This window comes from Pieris rapae, chromosome 21 (genome assembly GCF_905147795.1).
Source record: "Pieris rapae chromosome 21, ilPieRapa1.1, whole genome shotgun sequence".
NCBI classification, from domain to species: Eukaryota; Metazoa; Arthropoda; class Insecta; order Lepidoptera; family Pieridae; genus Pieris; species Pieris rapae.
In genome coordinates this window covers 5737078-5761406 of record NC_059529.1, presented here as the reverse complement: position 1 = coordinate 5761406, position 24329 = coordinate 5737078, and the positions used below count along the sequence as shown (strand labels likewise).

Sequence of the window (24329 nt, the reverse complement as noted above, 5' to 3'; positions counted from 1 at the left end):
GTAAGCAGTTGACCACATAAGATCAAGTAAAAATAATCGACCCTTCGTAATATAAAATGCTAAACGCATTGTAACTTCATGATGTGCTCAAAGATATTACCGCTTATCGTTTAAATCTGATGGCAGATAATATGTTTAGTTTCATATAAACACGGTACATAATAATTCAAAAGGCCAAATTGAAATATCAATCATGCGATTGCATCAAATCATATTATAGAAACAAAAAATAGTATATGATTTTAAAAAGTCGTACATAATTTTATAATTTATTAAATGTTTTTAACATAAAATAACTATACAGACCTGAGTAATTGACAAGTGGGAAAGCGAGAAAACCATTAATGAGAATATTTACCGGATCCCGTCATTTTACCCTCCAAAAAACTCAACGTTTATCACATAAACCTGTTTAAAAGTCAGTAATTTTTCAGGCGTGAATAAGTGTGACTGATACTTGCCTATATACTTTTATAAGCGACAGATATCCCCCTATCTGCATTTAACTTTTGCTATTATCATATAACTATACTTAAATTTCGAGGGACTCTAATTTAATTCAAACCAAATTTGCGGCTATTACTGTTTTCTATAGTTTTATAGATATGAGATCGCGGTCCCTTAAGTTCTCACGTATCCAGGTTTTAATTGTTATTTTTAGGGGAAGTAACGAGAATTTTTGGGTCGGATATGTTTTAATATAATGAAATTAAATCATTTAAAATACAGTAGAATCATGCGCGCGAGTAGATATCAATATAAAAATAAAATATTAATGCATTCCGAATACTATCTAATTATGTATACTATAAATCAATTTGATAGTCGAGATTCGAATCGATTTTAAGTCAGCCAGCATCTGCACAGAATTCATAATAATTAGTAAAATGACAATTAATTAATTAATTCTTAAACATCATAAACATACTTCAGCTGTTGTGAAACAAACGTTTAGAACGAAACTTTACGTGATAAAAAAAATATTTATTTAAGAAAATCTGTTTAGCCATTGAGTATTAAACATGGTATTTTAAATTATTTTAGTATGGGGGTGAGGTGAGGAAAGCTTACAATATATTTTTTATTGGAAAATATCGATCCAGTAACGGATGCTGTCGATCGCTTTTCTGTCATTTAATGGTAATAGTTCACTTACCCCTTAATCATAAAATATAAATACCTACAATTTATAAAATGACAAATCTTTTTTTAATTTATTTTATTATTCTTTATTACTCAAGATGTCATATGGAACATGGTGTAAGGTTGCAGCTCCTTACAAACATAGTGTAAAAAAACTAGGCGATTAATAAGAGTGGCGGAGAGTTTATTGCCAGTTCTTCTCTTCCGTTATTCGCCTTTGATTTGAGAACTGGCAGTAAATGTAAAATTAGAATCATTTAATGTGTTTTTTTTCTTGACGTTCCTAAGTACATTATGTTACCTATTTGAATAAATGATTTTTGATTTGATTTTATAATTTTCTTGGCAGAATTTGAATTATTGGTGATATTTAATTAATACAGTAGAATAATAGTCCAATTCCTTATTTGCCCTTTTTAAAAACGTTTTTATGTGGTACATGGAGATATTCCCGCGCTAAGACAATTTTAGAACGGGAACTTCTGGTATACTTTAACCGTTGAACCAGTAAAAGAGCATTCAAACGAAATTAATAGGTTTAAAATGAAATCATAAAACTAAGTGTTATTTACAAAATAGCACTTTAGAATATGTATAAAATATCAAAAAGAAAACATAAGCTACGTTACTAGACCTCATGGATAGATCAGTTTTTAATTTTGCGAAATATGTATAAATAAATGTACGGTATTTTTTCTATAACAGTGAAATAATTACATATGAGTTACAATTTTAAGTGCGACCACAGCCTCAAATGTAAAAATGTCTAGCTTTGATCTATAACAATAGAACGTTATAAGGATTACCCTGAGCTCTTTTGCTTGCACTCAATTATTAATTTCAGTTAACATTTAAAGAGTAATTTCGAATCCTGAGATTACATTGAGCAAATGACGCACAAACAACGACCTTGTTCTGGTGCGCTCTATAAATTTCAGCGTGAGGTGGGAGAACTACACATTTTTATTTATTTTTATGCAGAATGAAATATATATTTCTATATTCAAACAAGTCTAATGGTAAAGGATTTACAGGAAGGCAATCATAGATCATAGCAAAAAAATTACCTAGCTCACCGTACTTAGTTCGTACATCGTAATTCGAAGACTGATATGGCGTCGTAATATTTTAAAGTTCCACACTAGTTTAAACTAGCTTGAAAAACCCGTTATTGTACAAAATTACATCATATACAATTAATTAAAATCGAAAACACCCACAGGGTACTTTTGAAATGTCAGATGGCGTTTTAAGCACATTACTTAGTTATCAATCGTGACGCCAAGGATGGGCTGTTTCGATTGCGAGTCATTTTTAGGTTACAAAAATTTGTACGTCTGTTTTATAACCTAATAGGCCTTTGGTACACTCGGTACGGTCGGCAGGTAATCCATCGATAGTGTTAAAAAAGACAATGCATTGTTATGCCCGTACAGGCTTTGTTTCTTTAGAATTTCGAGGAACGTTCTTCGGTTATAAAATTACTGATGGTCCCTTTTTTTGTTGTCTTTGACTTTTTATTGTTTGTCACATTCAAGTCTATCAACTATAGAAGTATAGTAGACTGAAGAGTCTACTTTACGTGATTTTCTCGTATATTTTTTACTATTGCATCTCTCGCCACAATAGAGTTAGTTATCTACACTAATATTATAAAGAGGAAAACTTTGTTTGTTTGTAATGAATAGGCTCATAAACTACTGGACCGATTTTAAAAATTCTTTCACCATTCGAAAGCTACATTATCCACGAGTAATATAGGCTATATTTAATTTTGAACAAAAATAGGGTTCCGTAAGATATTAGGGTTTTTCGGACACAAGGTGTAAATTAACCAAAAAAGTTACTTATTTTGCGTACCCTGTCTAAACTATTAAAGATAGAACCATAAAATGTTCTAAGTAATTGTAGATCTTATAAATATCTACAAAAAAGTCCGCGACACACATGGCAAAACGACGTTTGGCAGTTCAGCTAGTATTAAATAATATTAGCAGAAAAAGTTACTACTACTGCAGTGTCTACACAATAAATCTTACATTGTAACAGAAGTCATTTTTGAAGCACCCGTTTAAATGAAGTAAAACTGATGAATCTTCATTTAATGAATTATCATTTTCTTTACTTTAAAATTATAATTGATCATTAGATCTGTATTACAGCTATACGTAGTTAACACTTAATAATTTTCTATGTAGTACCTTAAAAGCCTATTAACTTGACGGGGTCCTAAATTATACAAAAAAAACAATACTGCTAGCAAAATAGTACTGTGGTACTTTCATAACCCGGTCGTCGATGAGCGGAAGTAAGTTCTTTTGCAACTTGAGGAAAAAACTGACTTTAATGATCAAATTAGAGAATCTGTAGCGATATTATACAAAACTACATAATAGTTAATAAGCCAACAACAAAAAAGCATAAACAAAACCTCGCTTTCATAATTAGTATACTCTCAATAGTATAGTAACTGCTAATATCGGTACTATTAAAGTTTGTTAAGGATGTAAAATGGCACACTAAAATTGATAGCTATAAGTTACGACGGGTTTTTAAATTCATTCAAATTTAAAACTCGTTTATACTAGTTAGTTATGCGGTAATACACAACAGGAGAAATAAACAAGCTACCTCTTTTAAATAATAATTCTTTCCATCAATCTTAGAAAGAATACATTATTCAAATAGATACTGAAAAAGGTAAGAGTCTAACTTAAAGCTTTTGTTTCATTTAATTTAATTTAAAACAACACGAAGAGTTTATCACTAGATTTTTTTTTAAATACCCCATCAATATCATATTTTAAAACGGAATAAGTAGTACGAATAATATAGTGGTTCACTGGGCACCTCAACACGTTTAAAGGATAGAGTTATATAGCAATCGTTAAGGAAAAGCGGAGTTGGACAGCAAACACGAGGTCACTGGCAGGTGTTCTCGACTAGCTGCCGTTAGTGTGACGACATCGTAAAACATGGCCGATGGATAATAAACTTACGTTCATGAGAATTTATTTATTTGTTGTTACATAGTATGCAAAAAAAATACTTAGAATTAAATGTAAAGATTTAAAACATATTTAAGTTGCAAATATGGAAAAAAGTCAGTGAGATATAGGCACGATAAATAAAGAAAAAATAATTACAGTACGGACCAATGCACTTAAGAAAAAGAAAATTGGTATTATTATAAAAGTAGATAATTATTTAAACAATTATACTAACAATTATACACCAAAAACTGTTTATAATAAAAAAAATGTTGTATTTAAGAGTAATTTTGAACTACAAGTTCCAATTTAGAAATTAACCAGCAAGTTAATACTTGCTGCAAAATACAATACGTTGAATAAGGTTAATAAGAAAGAATGCACCGAAGTTATGGCTTTATACCTTAGAATGTATGTCAATCAACCTATAACGCGAATAACGGTGAGTTTGAGTGCAATGTAATCGACAGACAAAAAAAACCAGTGGCGCTACAACCTTTTTAATAAATATTGGTACATACACACATATAAATCATTGTACCACAATAAAGAGTAAGTGACTGTTTATTAAATATGAAACGTTATGTAAATTGATTATTCTGCATTTGGTGACCTCGTTAATTATCACCCTCATAAATAACGTTTATTGAGAAATATAATATTTTTCTGATTCATCAAATTACCGCTTTTACCGCGGCCAGAAACATGGAATTATGACACTTGATTTTTTGAATATTCCATCCACCCTTTAAAGATTGAGAAAATGATTAACGATCGTATGAAGGCTCGAGCGACGCCGCAGTTATAATATAACCCATATCAAAGGAATACTTAAACTCACTTAAAGTTAGTCTTTGACCCTAAATTATATTAAGCTTATTAGAAGTCTGTATTAGAAGAGGTAACTGACAATTATAAGCTAAGCCATTACAATCTTATCATACTCGAGGAAATTTACCATTTCAGAGGTATAAACATACCTGCTACTACAAATTATTTTATTCGTGAATTAAAAAATGATATAGCAGAATACGTTTGTATAAAACATGAGCTATCCAATGAGACTAACTGACTCGCGAGTTCGTTGCCGATCTTTGAAAAATTTAAAACATTGTAAGCATTGCATCGATTATTTTCAGTCGGTTACATCACGTCTCGTCGATATAAACTAGACGATAATACTTTAACTTTCATTTTTAATTTCTTATATTTCCTAAATCAATTTAGGACTTCACATAAATAAAGGTAACATTGTTAATATATAGAAGGTACCAATGCACAGCGAGTAATATCGGTCTGTATAATCGTTTAACATGATTAACGGTGTTTCTAAAATTATAAAGAACTTAAATTTGTAAAGAAAAGTAAATAAAGTATAGTATACAACATAGTACGTAACAAAGCACCTTTATTAAGATTTTGGCTGAAGATCCCTTATAATAAAATAGATTTTTTTGACAGACAGATAACGTTTCCACTAATTAAGTATATAAATGTTAAATCCTTTTAGTGAAACGTCGGCCAATCTCTGATAAAAATGCTCAAAGATATTCTTATCCCATTCACAGTTTATTTTTAGCATTCGATCTCATAGAGGGCGCCACAAGTTAATATGGCTTGAAAATAGAGAAATACCGTATTTGCGGAGTTAATGTTTATCGAAAGTAACTATAAAAGTGTTGGTGAATAAAAAAAATAAAAAAATACATTATAATCATCTATTAATTAGGTCAATATCTATTCTGATTGTAAAAACACGTAATATTAGATGTATCAAATTGGAATTTTCTTGAAAACCAAAAAAAATATTAAAAATATACAATTTTTGTATTTTTTATTTCAGCTAATCAAGATACTGGCCCAAATTATCTATACAACTGTAAAAGAGTCAACGGCCACCCGATAGTCAGCGATATGGGAGTGTTAAATTATATCAGACTTTTTTTAGTTGGGTAGGTAGTTCCGGTCGGTGACGGAGAGCTTCCAGCTGTAATTCTTATAGCTTTGCTTTTGTCTGTCATGTGTTGTCGCACGTTGTTGGGGATTGGTGATTGGGGAAGAGCGATTGATTGATCTTGGTTGTTTAATTGCAAGCTTCTCCATCCTTGTTTACTATTATTAAAAACGTACATTTGCCGTCACGGTTGTGCTATTTAATAAATTGCTTGTGATATAAAGCCAGCACTGATCACCGACTGACTGTCACCATTTTCTCTTTTTTAGCGGACTGATTAGTTTCCCTTGTCGTACAGCTTCCACGACACCGGTAACAATTCAGATGCTGATTCAGTAGTCATATGCACGTTTCGACTATTGGTTCGTGTGGCACGAACTTTATCTGTATTTTTATCTTTTCGATTTAAGGCAAGTACCTACTTCAATTTTGTTTCGACACTAATTCCAAAGTCTGCAGCAAGCTTAGCCGTAGATTGAGTTGAATCGCTTGAATGCTTCATTTCGCCTGTATCGACTTTGGTTATCGGCCAACCCTCAAATCTCGATTCCAAATTTCGAGATTTAAAAGAATTACCACCAATTATGGGCCGTTTTTATGCAAGCAATATTAGGCTTGTCTTTAATGCTTAATGTTCCTTATTATAGCGTAGTGGTATTTCTACGTAGGAAATTATTATCTCATATTCAAAATTTTTAGTAAATATCAAGGTATCCATAGCATCAAAATATATCACAATTTCACAAAAACAAAAATGAAACAAAGAACTGAATTTGAAATTAAATTAACACGGCTTTCGAATAAAATTTATTTATTTTAGATTTGCGCGCCAATCCAATAGATAATTAAATCTAAATGCTGGTTATAGAAGCTTCAATAACATAAAAAAAGATGAGTGTTTATTGCTTCAAACATGAACGATAAATAAGTTAAAGTTACCTAGTCACCTGTAGAGATATAAAAAATACAATGTCCAAAATAATCTGGGTAAATTTAATATACTTTTTACTTTTAGCAACTATATCCAAATGGATATGTATAATATGATTATATAAAGAAGGTTGTTAAAGATACGTAAATAGAAATAAACGTGGCATATCGATTAAATATCATCGACCTTGAAGTCGTCAAGTAACGACCATTTGTAGCAAATTGATTATGTCACGCCGTTGTACTAAAAAAAGCAAAAAGCAAAGTGAAAAAAAAATAGATTATATAATATTTTTAAAGAAAATTCATTCATTTTCAATAAGTCATACTGTCTAAATATGCAGCATGGATATTTTTATAAGTCTATTAAAAATCATAGTTTACGGGCTTGTTTTATCTATATGTGTACTCGTAACATCGGTTTTTAACTATTATCATTTAGCATTTAAGAAGATTAAGATCATCACTAACTCGTACACGATAACCCTTTGTCCTGGTTGCGAATGGGTCACTTATCTGACTTTTGTATAAATAATAATAATATTCAGATATTGAACAGCTATAGCAATTTGTGCGTTGCTTATGTATCTAGCGTTTCAAGCCCATATATGTTCTTTATTAAATTATCTTTGCTCTTACGGTCTCTATAGCTCTTAAAAAATCAAAAAACTGTACTCCTAACTATCAACAGCTTCTAAACAAGTTTAATTACAAACACCCACAGAAGATTTATATATTCATATAGATATGCGATTTTGAAGATCTAACGTGTTTCGGGTGTTGTGTAGCATATATATATATAAATGATTGCGTAGTTGATTATTATTTCAATATAGTTTTAGTAATTTTTCTTTAGGACAATACTGACAGTTTGAACATCGTAAATTTATCCTAGTGGTGAGAACCATGATTCCTTTTTATAGGTACAACGTAGAAAAAATCTATTAAACGTACGAGTAACGTATGTAACTACGCCTTATATTTATCGGAATTTAAATGGGTATACTTTATGTTAAAATTGACGATTAAAATGACATAGTACATACATAAACGCAAGTTGCATACGTTTTTATATTAAAAGGCAGACTTGTATAAAATAGGCATTTTTGATGTTAACGATGATTCGAAAAACAGGATACGGTAAAAATGCTAAATAATTGTAAAATTTTAAAGAATATCTTACTTATACATATTAAGACTTAAAGATGTTCTATAAAATCACAAGATGTACTAATTTATAGAAAAAATATGTTTATTAAAAAAAATGCAGGGAGTGTTCAAGTATTACGTCACGCATTTTTTGGAGATACACAGAAATTATTTCCCGTATCGTAGTGTTACCCCAAACACCCTCCCCCTCCCCAAAATTCGTTACGAATTAAACGCTCCCCCAGGCAGTACCAGTTAATCTGAAAATTTTAACGAAAGTCCAGATTAGCTTCCAAATACAAATTTGTAAAAATGTAGATTTCCTCCTGTTATTAAGATTTAGTATTACATATCCGTTTTAGTTAGATCATATCTATTGTTATTCATCATAGACAAAAACGCCGAACAAAGAGCTTGTCTTAAATTTCATCGTCTTTAAAATGGAATCCTAAAAAATGTTACAGAAAGCTTTTGTGAAACGACTTTATCATAAACATGAATTTATGATTAACAAAACGTTCAAAAGCGATCTTACTGAAGTAAGATTTGCCTCGCTCTGGTAGGCCACCAACGTCTTAACTTAGTTGATGTTAACATCGAAAAATTTAAGGACTATTGGATCGATCAGTGGCGGAAAAATCCTTTTTTGAGTTTAAGATATTTATCCACTGAATTTTCTGTTAGATTTAAAAACCTTGATTGACCCAAGTCAATTTCGACTCAACTCATTGTTAATGGTGACGTCTTGACGTGAAATGTCTTGAGGTGTACGAGTTTGAAATGCAAACTAGTCAACAAGCTTCGGAGTTGCCTCAATTCCGAAAAAGCGTTAAAAAATGTTTTGATGGATGGATGATTCCATGGTTACGAATCGAACGAGTTTCGTATGTAACGTATATATATATATATATACGTACTTTAAACTTAACTTTAAATTTCATACTTTTTATAACGTATATATACGTATATATATAAAAAGTATAAAATTTTACACAACAGTTCCCTATGTCTGTATTCATTTCATGAATATTTTTGTGAGTGTTAACACTCAACTCAACTTTGCTCATTTGCGCAAACAAAGTCCATTCGTGCAAAGTCCAAGGAACCTCAAACCTCGCTCGTTAAGGGGCGTTAAAGGAAATCATCGTAAGAAAACCGGAATGTCTTAGACCAAAAAACTCGACGACGTGTCAGGCACAGAAAGCTACTTCCCTACAATGAAGCCTCAGACATCTGAGGCCCAACCATATAAAACATAGCACCATTATTAAAAAGCTTTTTATATAAAACAAAAATTTCTAATGTTTATATATCTATGTAAATAGACGGTAACTTAGCAGTTTCATAGGTAAATCAGGAATCGTCGATCAAATTAAAGTAAAATATATATACTTACAACAAAATAATACTTTTAGGTTGTTTCAACTAAAAAGAACACAATTTAGCTACGTTGTTGAATACCCACCTGGCCAATGGGTAAATGGCCTTATTAAATAAATATTTTATACATCAGAGCGTTCCTATTTCCATTTAATAAAAATCAATGACATGGAATGTTTACTACTTTTTACTTTTCGAAATTATGGCTATCTTAGCTGTTGCGTAGTGCGCTTGTGTCGCTCGCGCCCCCTTTGATGCAAAGCGAAACAATGCGCACGTTAGTCGCGAAATTAACTACGAATTATGAAAATGGATTATAAATTGGAAAGAGGTACTTCTAGTTAAAAAGCCAAAAAAGGATTTATCTTGTATCGAAAGTATTCAACTTTCGATACAAGATAAATCTTTTTTTCTACAATAACATTTCTCAATAGGGCCTTGACAACAAAAAATATATAAAAATAAACTACTTAACTAAATTACTTAATAAATTGTCTAAATAACACAAGGCCAATCAATACAAATGAGAAATAATGTCATTTAATACTTTTTATTGCATTTATATTTAATCAGTAGTTATATATCAAATTTGTAAATACGAAGGGTCTGTTTCACAATGTGTGGAAAAAGTACCAAATAAATATGCGACACATAATTATTAGAAAGATAAATGTTCTGAATAAGAAACTTTACGTTTCATGACGAATAGCTGTATCTGACAGTCGTGAAACGCAACAACGTGTTTATCCTATCAATAAGTATATAGTAAGTAGTAATAAATACCTTATTTGTAACTTATCCGGACATTGTAAAACTAAATCATTCAAATAATACGAAGCTATACGTATTTTAACGTTAATTCTAGTAATTTGGATTAACATCTTTAATCGAAATATACACTAAATGCATTTTAGCAAATATTAATTCACTGGGTTATATAACAATATGGATATTTATCATAAAACAAAACTTGTTATACAAGTCTTTTTCGATTAAATGGTTAAATGTCTCTAAATATTTATTTTATAATAAAAAAAACTGCTAGTTAACTTGACGATTGTTTAGCGTACAGTCGATAAAGGAATAATGTAAGAAATCTTTTTCTACACTGACTACCCTTTATCTTAAAACATGTAGAAACTCAATAATTGGTACTGTTTTTAGAAGTGTCGACAACATTTAACATACCTACATGTTGATAATATTGTTTCAAGCTTTATTTTAAATAATAAATTTAATAATTACTTCTTCATAATTATATTTATTTTTTATAGTCAGAGGAAAATGTGTATAAAAACAAAATCACGTATCAGTGTACCGTTTATTTAACCGTTCTACGTGGTTGAAAAGTACGAGTTCACCAAGGTAGCGCGACGCGTTTGTTACACTATTTGTGTCTTTGATTGTGCGATGAAGGACGAAGGTGAACGTAATAAACGTATTCGTTTGCAAAGCGATTGCACTTGCAAATATTTTGCTCTTAAACTCACATTTTATAATTATTACTTGCAAAATTACACAAATGTACGACGTGATTAATATACCTACTCGTTTTTCCTTGAGGTTGTGTGTAATTCGATAACATTATGTGTAGATTTATTCTCTGTTGCTTCATATATAGTTTTCTTACTGACCTTGGCCTTTCAAATGTATAAATCTTCATACATGTTTTAAGAATGATGGTGGATGAATATACGGTTAATTCCACTGTATAAAAATAGTACTTACTATAGCTACAATGACTTTACAAAAAATTTGTTTACCTTTCGATTTATGACTCACACGATTACTTTAATGCTTCTTTTAGGGCGTAAGCACTTTTATAATTTATCTGGCCGTTTGAAGAGAATATACGTTTGGCAAAGAGAATGTATAAATATAGCAATTATGTTGTTCAATGTGATGAAAGTAGAAGTCATTTGAAAGTTTTTGTGTATATTATAGTTTAAATTTTGTATGCTTTTGAAACTATGCTGGAGATCTTATTTTTAAGTAACGATTAAGTCAGTATAATTGTTATAAATATAAAATCTTAGGGTTAGAGTTAGAATCCATCCAATATTTGGCAATAGCTATTAATAAAATTGACAAGTTAAACGAACCGTAGAAATAACAAATTGTAAAAAAAATATTTTGCTTAATATTATACACCACGTCACCAAATACACTTACGTCTATACCCGAAAATATCAGAGAACTAACTACACTGTCATTATATTCCCTTTCCAGTATAAACATGATTTGTCAGAAAGAAATTATTAATACGCTCTCTTATATAAATTAGACTTATTTAGCTTTTATAAAAAATGACATATTACACATCAACGAAAGGTAACTTCAAAAATAAAATAAGAGTAATATAAAACTGTCACTATTACACCCACATTTAACAAAATGTGTTAAAAGTACATATTTCACATAAAAATGTAAGCGATGATAAGATATTGTGGCTTACGATAAGATAAACCATACTTCGTTAACATATTACACAAATATTCAAAACAAACATAGTCAGTGGAGTAGCTGATGCTAAATTTCAGAGTAGTCTTGTGGTATTCATATTTTAAAATAATTGAATTAAGGGAAACCGTTCAACAACGAGGCGGTTAATTCCGAAGCAGATAATAGTAGTAGTTTGGTAGCCTTATATTTTTTTTAATATTTGGTAACTCGTATTTTCTTTGCGTAACCGTTCATATACGTGTAATGTATGCGACGAATTGTTAATATTATCTTTTAGTACAGACAAGACACATAAAATAAAACATCGTATTATTAACTTGGTGCATACATAAACAATTTGGGACCGCCGCCAGCCACAAGGAGATATGATCTTCGGGTGAGCGTTGAGCAAATCCAATTTCACTGCACTCCAATATGCACATACGAGGGACGCACTATCACATGAGGTCACAACACTATATTATCACTGTTTTTGCAATTTTCCCACTGCAATCCAAGTAAGCACTGCAATCCTTTGAGTGGCGATTGGCTGTGGTCAGTGGCGGCGGCGGCACCAATACTTTGTGCGGATGCTAATACTAGACATGCTTGGGACAAGTATGTAATCGTATTCATAATCACCGTAACATTGCAAGCTCGAAGCAAATACTTATGGATAATTTTTCATTTCAGGAGTTAGTCAGTAGCTGACAGTAAATGCACAATGATTGGCGACGTCCACCGTCTTTAGGTAGGTCGCAGCGGGGACCATCTGCTTGCATCATAAATCATTTTCCTCATACAACGTATACTATAGTTACCTGTACGACGGTTCTTCGTCATAATCAACCATTCTTATAATAGAAAATAAATAAATTTTATATTAAATTAGGTTTATGTGACACCGGCAGATGGTAATTAGCCTACTGAAAGCGATACTCACGAGAGATGAAACCGCGTAGTTGAGGCTGGCGCTGACGTTGAATTCACGGAGGATGATGAACCTGAGTAACCAGAGCCGGCGGGGGATGAGCCGGCAGATGGCGCTCCCGCTGCTGTGGGTATCGCGGTGGGCTCGTAATACTCAGTGGTAAGTGTTCGTTCGTCCAGCACGTGCTCGATGTTATGCGCCTTCGAAGCGGACTTGATGTCCATAAAGGCAACAGTGGCACAAACACCGCTATTAGAACCCCCACTGGCACCCGTGCTTGCGGTCTCCATTCGACCCAATAACTTGACATTCTGGACTCGGCCATAACTGCAATGAACAGACACTTTATAGCTTACAACTATAATAATAGATACAACAAACATTCTAGTTTGTACACGGCAAAGCTACAGAACATCAATACTACAATCGCCATCAATGAGTTGGTGAAGCGTGATTATAAATTTGATAAACACATAATATATATAATAAAACTAAAATATCAAAAAAAACTAATTCCATTTTAACCTTTGATAACATTAACATTCCTTGTACAACAAATAAGCATTCGAATAAAAGAATAATCCATGACTGGATATTTAAGATATCATTAAGGCCAACATACACACATACATTTAAAGATGGGAATAAGATTATAAGCTATGCAAAAGTTTGTCGATTAGTGATGTTGATTGAGGATGACTTTTAACACGAAGCACGATTAAGAATTTAAGTCTGGTTACACATAATATGCATACAAAAATCTAAATTCTAGATGTCAGAACAAAACTAATAAGGAAGAGAACAAACACATCGGCTTAATATTTTTTTATCAAATTATTTTACCAAAGTCGAATAAATTGTCTCTGGCCCCACGTGAGCAAAGAAGCGAAAAAGGTAAGCCAATTTACTAATTATATAAGACGGTCGAAATATTGTGCAATACGGTAAAGAATAGAAACATAACGAGGATTAAAATTAGTTCAACACGACTGTTGAGTGCCGCAGCATTACGCATATTGAATTATGAACACAAGCATGCGACTCGTTCGCTAGCCGGCCCCAGGTCGTGAAGCGTTGCGTCGCACTTGGCGTCTCCAATCTCCATTGTGAGTCGAGCTGTCATGCTGACTGCGTGCATAGCAAATACAAAAAATGCGCCGTTGCCGCACTTCACCCGATATCTACTGACTGTGCGACGTTGCCTATTCGACAAACTTGTTTCTTCAGCTTATTTATGTAGTAGTGGGTACCTACGGCAATGAATTTTTTGTCAAATGTTTTATGGCTGTTATTAAACTGGTTTCTTTAAAGTTAGAATGCTAAATTACAGCATACAAATTAATTCAGTGTATAAAATAGCAACATCTTTGTCGACAATTTAACACGTAATGAATTGCTAGAATTTGCTTAACGCAAATAAAATTGATACTGTTTCGTACGAAGGGCAATAAATAAAGTTGTGTATCATATCTATTATTTATGTCTCTGTACATTAAATATATATATACCTATTCTAAAATGTTATCCTTGTCATTTGTTACTTTAAAAAAAACCATAAGATAACCATGTCAGAAAACACACAACAGATATAGTATATTAATATAAAATATTTTTATCTGCGTACCAAGCAATATAAGTCTCAAATATATTGATAAGATTTATAAACTATAAATTATTGTGTTCGAGTGTATATGGTACCAAAGAATGATTAAATCGGTCGATGTCTAGAGCGACGTTGCCAAGTTTACTTCAACATGGCCGCGCCCGCTGTGCCCGTTTCCGTGTGAAACCAATTCAATGCGTCTGTGGCGGTGTGTAAGGGTGCTTATGTGTGTGTGTGATGATAATAATAATAAAGGCATTTGTAGAAGTGCGACGACGAACGGCCGAGCGGGGCCGCGACCGGCACGAAACGTATCGAACAGGATGCGGAGAAAGAGTGGGGGGAGGGGAGGTTATACCAGCTCAATGACGTCAGCCTACTTTCTGAATAAAGATATAATACTCGTAAAGTTCTATCTAATAATATTTGGTATACTCGTATTTTTAAGTATGTATTTATAAATAATAGACAATATCTACATCAGACAAATACCTACGGTAGAATCCTAACTAAATTGTTCCTGTATTAAAAACGAATTCATTATGATAATGGTAAATTCAATTAATTCATTCAAATTCATATTATGCTTTTTTTATAAACGAACTTTATAGTAACCGGCAAGTAGTATTTAGCAACACTAGCTAATATTTCAAACTAATTGCTGTAGTAGATACACTTAATAATAAATTATTTTGATTCTGATTAAATCTCTTTTTTAAGCTACAAAGACACGTAAATATTATATGGTACACGGAATTTCACGTATCAAAACCAACCACTACGAACTATCTATTAAAATTAATCGTTATTAATAACGCAGTGCTCCACACCCAGCGACGTAACAGCTTGTTCGGTTCGATGACCTCTGGACTAAGAAAAAATAAGTTTGATAAGCGAGTATTCCAACTTTCTCCTGAGTAATAGAGGTTAGTGTTTGTACTTGTACGTTTTAATTTTGATTTGTTTTATAAAGATTACATCAATAACTAAGTACATATAAAATTACGCATAGTCAACAGAATTCAAAAGCTTGAATTCTTATATTTAAAACTGTAGGTAATCAACACAAAAGATATTGCAAAACATTTAAACATGGGCACAATATTAAGGGGATAGCATTAGGGTTTCTATCTGGCGGGTCGGAGCTAGCAATTGCCCGGGTAGCGTGCGCAGGTCGATAAAGCAAGTACTGGGGTGGAGCCACACAATGCCGCACGGAATGGTACCCCGTACTGTCACCGCGCTAAGTTGCATAACAATATTATTACATTGCTTCAACAGAGGGTTCTTTAATTTTAATTAAGGTAAAAAAGTATTGAACAAATAAAAGTAAATAAGGAATTTTAAATACGTCTGGAAAAAAATATAAAACAATTTATTAATAGTACATATCAATATAAAAATGTATATACATATATATATGTGCTATAGAAGGTATACGAACGCGATATAATATCAATAAACCTACATAGACATATTCTATGTAGGTTTATACAAAAAGTAACATTCATATATTTTGTAGGTACCGAAAGTCGAGACTGAGACTCAAGAACGGAGAGCCGTTTCGAATTATCTGAGGCGACGTTGCCGCACTTCTCGGCTCTGGGCGCCGCGCCATCGTGCAACGCTAAGCGCGGCTATATACAATATTATGAACGAAGTCTCAAGCTCACAAGGTGTGTCTGTAAATTATTACTTTTACAAAAAAAAATATTTTCTAGTTGACACGGTGAAGTGAATATGTGATTTTACAGTGTTAATTTAATGTTTTTCATCGATGCATTCATATTCTATATAGCGCAATTTAAACGGTTGTCGAATTATTTATTTCTCTTAGAATAAATAAATAATAAAATATGTATAATAACTTTCATTCAATACGCCCGTTTTGTTTGAACTCACATCAATTCACTATGTTTTGTTGTTTTGTAAGGTTAGTAAAATTTAAAAATAAACATAGAACGTATCCAAACAGTACTTTCTAATAGATACAATTTTAAAAACATAGAGTTCAATGACTCTACAGTTTGTAATTCGTTTGCGAGCCTACCTACGCTTTTTTAGAGCGCGACATTGCAAAACGTTCGAGTTGTAACCAACATTTTTATTTACGTATGAAAAGTTTCGTCAACTATTAAATTTTTTAATGCAGATTGCTTTTATGTGAATATGATAATTATATTGCGGCCTGTATCTATTACATCATCCAAACAAGACAACGTAAAAAACGCATGAATAATTCTGACAAAATGAATTCTACTATAATAGGAAAGATACCGACTTGAGGATAAAATTAATGCAGAAACACAATGAACCATAAATGATTGTCATTTATAAGTTTTTAATTAATTTAAAGTCATAATGTACTTTTAAACGTAGAGAAGACGTTAGAGCTCAGAACGCTTTTCTTACAGACCTAATTTAGGACTTGTTTATATCAAAATTGATTTGATCAAATGGTGGAGTCGCATTTATGAAAGGATTAGCCTTTGCCGGTTATTTTTCTTGTCTGAGGATAACTTTTTACCAGAAAGAATTAAATTAAATCTCCTAAGCGTTTTCGCATAAATGCATAAATAAGGCTAATAAATTTGTTCATCTTACAGTGATTTTTCGGGTTTATAATTCACTTATGGTCCAACAACAACACTATAAACTAATACATATGTAACACTAACAGGCTTAACTGCTCGAATGTGTAAAAAATAAAAATGCTTGTACTTTTAGGAGCTTTTATTAAATTATAAATATTATATTTATATACTTAAGAAAACCAGAACAAGCAGGAGTATTCACTTCGTACCAAGGAAGGTATGGAATATGCATATGAATTTATGACTTGATTTAATTGTAAATGTAATTTCATAGATGTCCATAACTCGGCGCGGTTTCGGAAAATTGCTGGAGTACCTTGATTTTTTTGTTTCTTGAGTGTTTCAAATCTTTCGCGAGTACTCCAAACTATCCAGAATCATAGTAGTTCCTTCACGGACATCAACTTCTGTATTCAACTGTCAGCTTATCTTTTTAAAAATTGTTGCAGCGACACCAAAACTTTGCTTGTTCTCAATGCCATGCATGTATTATCAAGTACAGAAAGCTCTTATGTATTTTGGCACTGTATATAATGCTTTTTTAAGACTTGAATTACTTATTTGATAGATAAGGTGCTGACAATAAAAGCGTTCATATGTTTTCTCGGGAGTCAAAGTGTACACAATGATTCAAAGCACATGGAAACGAGAATACCGACAGAACAAATACATGCACGATAGGAACATGTAAATCTGAAATTTGAAGTTTGTTTACCTTCTTAACCTTGCTTAAGATTAAAATAGTAAATATAACTTTTACCTTTGTTTTAGTCGATGATTTATATTATGCACATGTGGCGTATTTTGAAATTCATCACTTCACTTTACAACTTCAATATTGAGATATCGTCATATGATCAGGCCAGAATGACCGGTCTGTATATTCACAGCTAAACAGATAGATCTACTTCATAATGTGGCCAAGCAATAGTGATGAATAAAAGGAAGTGTTTTATTAGAACAAGCACTGATCTTCAAGTGTTTGGTCTTAGAGATTAACTCGTGAGCTTTGCTCTCATACGTGGTGAATTTTTTGTAAATTTTTACAAAAAAGGTGGGTGAGAATCTATAGACGTTGATTGGTATATAAACACTAGTAGACGATTATTCAGCTTTTAGTTGGCCGGTACATAGGATATGTGCGTTTCCAAAGTGACCTATTCATAAAACCGTTTAATAGGGACAACATACGTAGCTTGTCAATTTTTTGAGGGCATAGATTTATTTAATGCGTAATTAGAATCTCAATCAAACGATCACGAAAACATTAAAAACGAGCACGGAAACATTCCAAAACAGAAATAATGGTAACGACTCTTGAATCTAAAACTAAGTTGGAATGACATCGTCGAATATTATAAATCGTCTATTTTATTTCGTTATTACTTATATTGTGTATCCACTAACAGACGTAAAGTAACTTACCCATCTCCTTGTAACAAATATTTAAGGAAATATAATCCTGAAAAATAATCTATTATATAAATCGTTGGGAATGCAGATTTATAGTACTACCAATAATAAACTTAAAACTAGAAAGTTTACACGTAAAACAAAACATACAGCTGGAGGGACTGAACCGTACAATGACGAAGAATGGCGTCAACATGTTTACTGCGATTTATATATTTTAGGAAAATTATATGATTCATAAAACTTTAAAAAAATATAATTTGGTGGGAGCGCATGGCCAATCCCCCAACAGTCAAGATATTGGTTACTTGTGTCGCAGATGTCATGTAAAGTAAACGAAGTTAATTGAATCTTGTAAAAGACCCCTATCTATGGCTGCGTGAATAGTCATTTAACTTAATTTCAACCCAGATTATCTCGTGCATCGTCTCGCTATGTACGTAAAACATTATACGTAGGAGGATGGTAATTTTTTTTACTTAACTCTCTTGTCGTTTGTTACGTATATATTGGTTATGGATTCAGTTATTCTCCAATTCTGATGGTTTCCTCAATCTTATGTTTAACAACAGAGACTTCGATCTCATTAACATTTCGGAACTACCTACAAAATTACGTATACAAATATTCTAAATATATTACTTGATTTGCTGTTGTTGAGCATCGGCTGATGGCTGATACTTTTTGAGGCTTCTCAATTCCACAAGACATTATATATTATATTTTTGGCAACATATATTTTGATGTTATTATTTGCTTTGTTTGTCAGTGAAATTAGCTAGCCAATTAGGCAATTGTATAAATTTGTACTTAATGAACGTGTGGATATCACTGTATACCACAAACTGCGCTAAATATTGAAGTACACACCATACTATCTTTGTACATAGTCTAATGTGGTATAGTAACATGTACTAGAGATATCGTAACGTACATAGACAGCAGTTAATTATTTGTTTTATACACATGTCTTGCATTGGTCGTGAAAGCTATAAAACGTTTATTTAAAATGAAAATATCGGTCATGAAATGTGTAACCAAGTAAAACGTAGCTTGCCTGCATTCGTAGGCACTTGACAACGCCATTTCTAAGTCTGACGCATTATTCAAATGTCTTATTCATTCTTTTGATCAGGTGTTTGTAAGACAGTATAGTTCATTTTAAGCTAGTAGGCGATTTATAATAGTGAGAATTAGAGCTAGTGATTGACGTACCGTTTAAAGTGTTCTCTTATTCGATCTTCACGTATGCTATCGGGTAAGTTTCCAACCCACAGGTGCCGAGTCTCTCTAACCATCTTGCTTCGAACTCCACATTAGGAATCATTACCCGTCCGCGTCACTACGTGGCAAAAATCAATTTTGCACACCACGGTGCTTTGCACATTTTCATTTAAACACTTTTAAAACACTAGAGAAAACATGTCGATTTCACACAAGTTGCACTTTTTCACAAAACAACACAAATCTTTGACTTCACGACATTCGAAATTTTCTCACAGATCACACTTCACTATATAAACACATAACGTAATAAACGCGAGCGTACTCTTTGCAGCTCTCGAATTGACAGTGAAGCCAGCTTCGACGCGAGTTTGCCGATAAACCCCGCCTTCTGACCGCTGCCGCGCAAAGTGGAGTGGGGTGCCCTGTCGAAAATACGGTTAAATTCCCATAATAGTATATGAAAATGCCTCAATTTCATATTATAAATAAGGAATTATATTAGAAATTTTAAATTCTTAAGATCTGTAATATAAGTGAGTTAAATTGTGTGCAGTTGATTTCTGTTAAACGTTTCCTTTTGTTTCATATACAGACACGAAAATATTTTGCTTAGATTCCTTAATAAATATTCTCAAAATGAATTATCGAGCCATTATCTGTACTGGCACATTAGTTGTAAGGACTTTTTTGTTATAATTATATGAAAAATATCTGAAAGGAAAAGGAGTAAATGTGCCGCTATTTCAGCTCCGCTGGCCAGTTTACCCAATATGCTTTCTGTCTCTCTCATTTATAGATACTTCTGTTTCACTTGCACTTATTATCAAAGGTAAAAGTGTTGCAAGCTTAACGTAAACAACAAATTCTTTGGAAAATATTGCAATTGATACTGGTTAAATGATCTCGAATGAAAAGTAACTTAAAATTAAAACACGACATGATGGTTGATGACCTATCTAACCCTAGCGATATACAGCTTTTTTACGTATTTATGGTTTTTGGTAGTAAGTATTATTAGGAAAACTGCGTAAAAACAATTAGGTATATCAGTTTGAATAATATTAATAATCAAAAAAAATTATTAATAATATTAAACGTGTTACAGCTACATATATATATATGTAACAATATTTTCTGTACATATCAATATAGGATAGGGTGACAAGATGTTGTTTAAGATTTTTAGTAAATTTATGTATATGTGTTATAAAACGATAGTGAAAATTTTGTTTTTATGAAAGTGGTTATAGATAAAAAAGGGCATCGGAAGTAGAAAAAGCGTTGACCGAAGAAAGGGCGGTTTTTGTGTTGCTTATATGTAGATTTGAGTTGTGTATGAAGTGTTGTAGTTGTGTTTCCAAACAAGTCTGCATATTGCTATTAAGTGTCTAACCGTTAAAAGTTTTGTTTCACTTCAGTGAAGGCGGATTTTAGGCGTTCGCGAGATTCGACACTAACACTATGATGTCCACGCTGGAAATCTTAATACCAGCGTTCATAATATATAAACGCGATATAAAATCTTTTGCTTTCGGACAGGATTTCTTTGAATTTTTTCCCTTACTGCTTTGACCATCTTTTTCGTACGAACACTACGTGGACGGCCAGATATTTTTCTGTCACAAACAGAGGAGGTCTCATTGTACCTATTAATAGCCCGGTACACAAATATTTTACTAATACCAAGCGTATGGAGAGTTTTAAAAATTGCATTTGGCTCCGTACCTACTTTGTTTAATGCAATCACATCGATTCGGTTCTCTTCATTACCCCACTGCATTTTAATATTAAAAAATATTATATAAATAAATAGTATTGGCGCCAAAATGAGAAAACTCAATGAACAATCATATAAAAATGACAGATTCCAAATTCAAATGTAATATTTTGATTATTTTTAATTGTATCAGTATTTATGGCCAGACTAAGTATAAACAGGTCTGGTGCTGCTGTAATGTAAAAAAAATCAAATTAATCGATTGGTCGATGAATTATTCCATTCTATTTATCTAATCTACGACTATACCAGATATGGTAACCGAGGGCAACGGAGGGCTGCGGCACCGGTTTTGCTATCGTAGCCATCCTGCGGTTCGGGCCGGCTTTTACAGTTATTAAAACAATTAAAAAAGTAACAGTAAATATATTTTCATTGAAGAGATGATATAATATCAATATTATTTTTTTCATACTTTCAAAATTTTTCGGTATACCAGTCATTAGGAGATTTCTCTCGCTCTATTAAATTTTAATAGAGGGTTATTTGAAACCAATTCTTTATTAAAAAAATTTTTTTTATTTAAAATTACTATTTGCGTATCGGGTTTTATTTGTTTACCACCGAGCCCTTAGTCGGCTTGGTGGTTCCAAACATATTTTTCAGTGCAAACCCACTAAATTGCGAATCATGTTACCAACACACACTTCGTGTCCTTTGTAAATAGTTGGATTATAATATTCGCTATCTCACACGCTGTACGCTGATGCCTGGTCTATGCCATAGTCCGTCTACGCCCTTAATAAACTAATACTTGATAATGTCAGTTGTCAAAACTTTTACAGTTTAACTGTCGACTGACAATGATGCTAACTGATAATTTTTGAAACTTTACACTTACAGTGACGACTTTTATAATCTGTAAACATCTTTCAAAAAGGGAAAAAAATGTCTTGTATATTTTAATGATGATTATCTTAAAATTTTTGTCTTAGTATTGGTAACAACAATCCTTTTTAAAGTATCCTAATTTATTATGAGCTTTAATAATTTTCTGTAAAATGTTTACCAAATGCTTCAAGTCATTAATGTTAAATAATTCCCGGTATTTACTACGATCTAAAATTTATTCAACGAATACTGCAATTACACCGAATGACGGAGTCCTTCTGAGTGAAACCTGTGTGAAGAGACTGAAAGAGCTATGTACTGATAAGATCTTTTTGAGATTATGCGTTGAAAGCGGCGGCTGTTCAGGCTTCCAGTATAAATTTCATCTAGATGACCAGCTATCAAATGAGGATAAGTATGTAGGCTGAGAATGTTCTAGTATAAGTACATATTATATTACAGAGCTATAGGAGAACCTATAAAGATTGATTACTGATATTTCACCAGAGCATTATATATTATAATGGCTTTATCAATCCAATATAAATGTTAGTGTACCTTTTTAAAGTTTACATACTCTTGTACTTATGATAACTACAATTGTTACTTATCATAAATTTAACACTCTTTTGAAATAATTTGTTGATAAATAAACATCCTCATTAAGGTTTAAAAGTTGAATCTTAGTAGTGTAAATAAAATAAACAAAATTATATTAATTTCTTATTTTATATTATTTTAGGATCTTTGAAAAGGAAGGTGTTAAGTTAGTTATTGATGAGACATCATTGGATTACATCAAGGGTTCAACTATAGACTACCATACAGAATTAATAAGATCTGCTTTTAGAGTTGTGCAGAATCCAAATGCAGACATTGGCTGCTCATGTGGTGCCAGTTTTTCCATCAAAATTGAGTAGACTTGACATGTCATAATTCTACTATTTGTACAAATGTAATATATAGCTCTAGATTAGGTTATTAATTATATAGTGAAATCTTTAATCCATTGTTTTTTTGTATGTAAGAACAAAAATTGTATCTTTTTCATTTTATTTACTGTACATACTGGTCAAAGATAGCAGATGACAATTGATTGAGAATTGTGGTGGTAAATTAAGTATAGTGTGTTAAATTTTTAATTGAAAGGGAACTGAATATTGATTAGTAATAGTTATGATGAATTCTTTTAATAGACACACAAAGTAAATATTTGATTTTGAATTTTTTACTTATTCTGGAAAAATGTGACATTAAAAATGGTTCATTATTGCGAAGGGTTCTTGTTTGTAGTCATCTATATAACCTCATAACGGACATATGATGAATTACCAATAATCTTGCAAAATAAATAACTCGCTAAAATTCTCTGACATCAATTAAGCGTAAAAATATGTAATATATATAATATGCTATAAAAATATATTGATATTTTATTTTAACTAAAATGTATTATAAATTAGTTATGCTTTTAAAAAAGAAGGGTAAAACTGGTTTTATTAATTTATGTATAGAGTAGGTGAATATTGGTTACAGTTTATTGCATAAATTTTAGTCAATACAGGACTAACTTAGCCATTGTGTGTAGTGAATAAATTCAAAACAGCTAACTGATATTGAAAATTCATATACTTATAGGATAACTATATCTGGTGTGATTTCTCACATAAAGTATAGTTATAGCTATTTAGAAAATTTATAGCTGTTATTAACTATATCTAAACATGGTATTTAAAAAAATTCAACTCGGAAGCCTCCAAATGCACTGTATACAAGTGAAAAGTACAATTGTTTTTTTCAAGTCTTCTATGGTGTATATTTTTACTAAGAGATACTTTAGCTAGTGTAGACCGTAGGCTGTAGTCTGTAGCCAATAGCCCAACAGCCATACTTCTACTAAAACTATAGTACTGTCGTCTGTCACAGCGTGTGACAGTGACTGGGCAGGCAGAATGAGGTTCAAAA

General features: G+C 31.9%; 2 protein-coding genes and 1 long non-coding RNA gene across 7 annotated transcripts in view; 2 read left to right on the top strand and 1 right to left on the bottom strand.

The window, feature by feature from the left end:
- Positions 1 to 20093, bottom strand: part of LOC111003665 (protein split ends) — a 56272-nt gene extending 36179 nt beyond the window's left edge. For 3 of the 5 annotated variants that reach the window (XM_045632858.1, XM_045632859.1, XM_045632860.1), the window contains exons 1-2: positions 19745 to 20093; positions 12932 to 13246 (exon numbers count right to left, since the gene is read on the bottom strand). In XM_045632858.1, the coding sequence (XP_045488814.1) occupies positions 12932 to 13246; positions 19745 to 19827 (398 nt within the window). In that variant the 5' untranslated portion in view covers positions 19828 to 20093. Of the gene's footprint in view, positions 1 to 12931; positions 13247 to 19744 lie in introns of those variants that run through there. The other 2 variants (XM_045632861.1, XM_045632862.1) reach the window with 2 other exon arrangements.
- LOC123690096 lies at positions 19430 to 20304 on the top strand. Its single transcript, XR_006750901.1, has 2 exons — positions 19430 to 19787; positions 20088 to 20304. It is a non-coding gene; the product is annotated as an uncharacterized LOC123690096 (long non-coding RNA).
- A 2094-nt stretch (positions 20305 to 22398) lies between these two features.
- On the top strand, positions 22399 to 24114 carry LOC111000334 (iron-sulfur assembly protein IscA-like 2, mitochondrial). Its single transcript, XM_022269732.2, has 2 exons — positions 22399 to 22779; positions 23107 to 24114. The coding sequence occupies exons 1-2, from the start codon at positions 22535 to 22537 to the stop codon at positions 23282 to 23284; spliced, it is 423 nt and encodes a 140-aa protein (XP_022125424.1). The 5' UTR covers positions 22399 to 22534; the 3' UTR covers positions 23285 to 24114.
- Positions 24115 to 24329: the final 215 nt, after the last annotated feature.

Coding starts and splice junctions, on each gene's coding strand:
- LOC111000334 (XM_022269732.2), top strand. CDS start 22,535: ATGTTTACCAAATGCTTCAAGTCATTAATGTTAAATAATTCCCGGTAT. Junction 22,780..23,106: donor CAGCTATCAAATGAGGATAA/GTATGTAGGCTG, acceptor ATATTATTTTAG/GATCTTTGAAAAGGAAGGTG.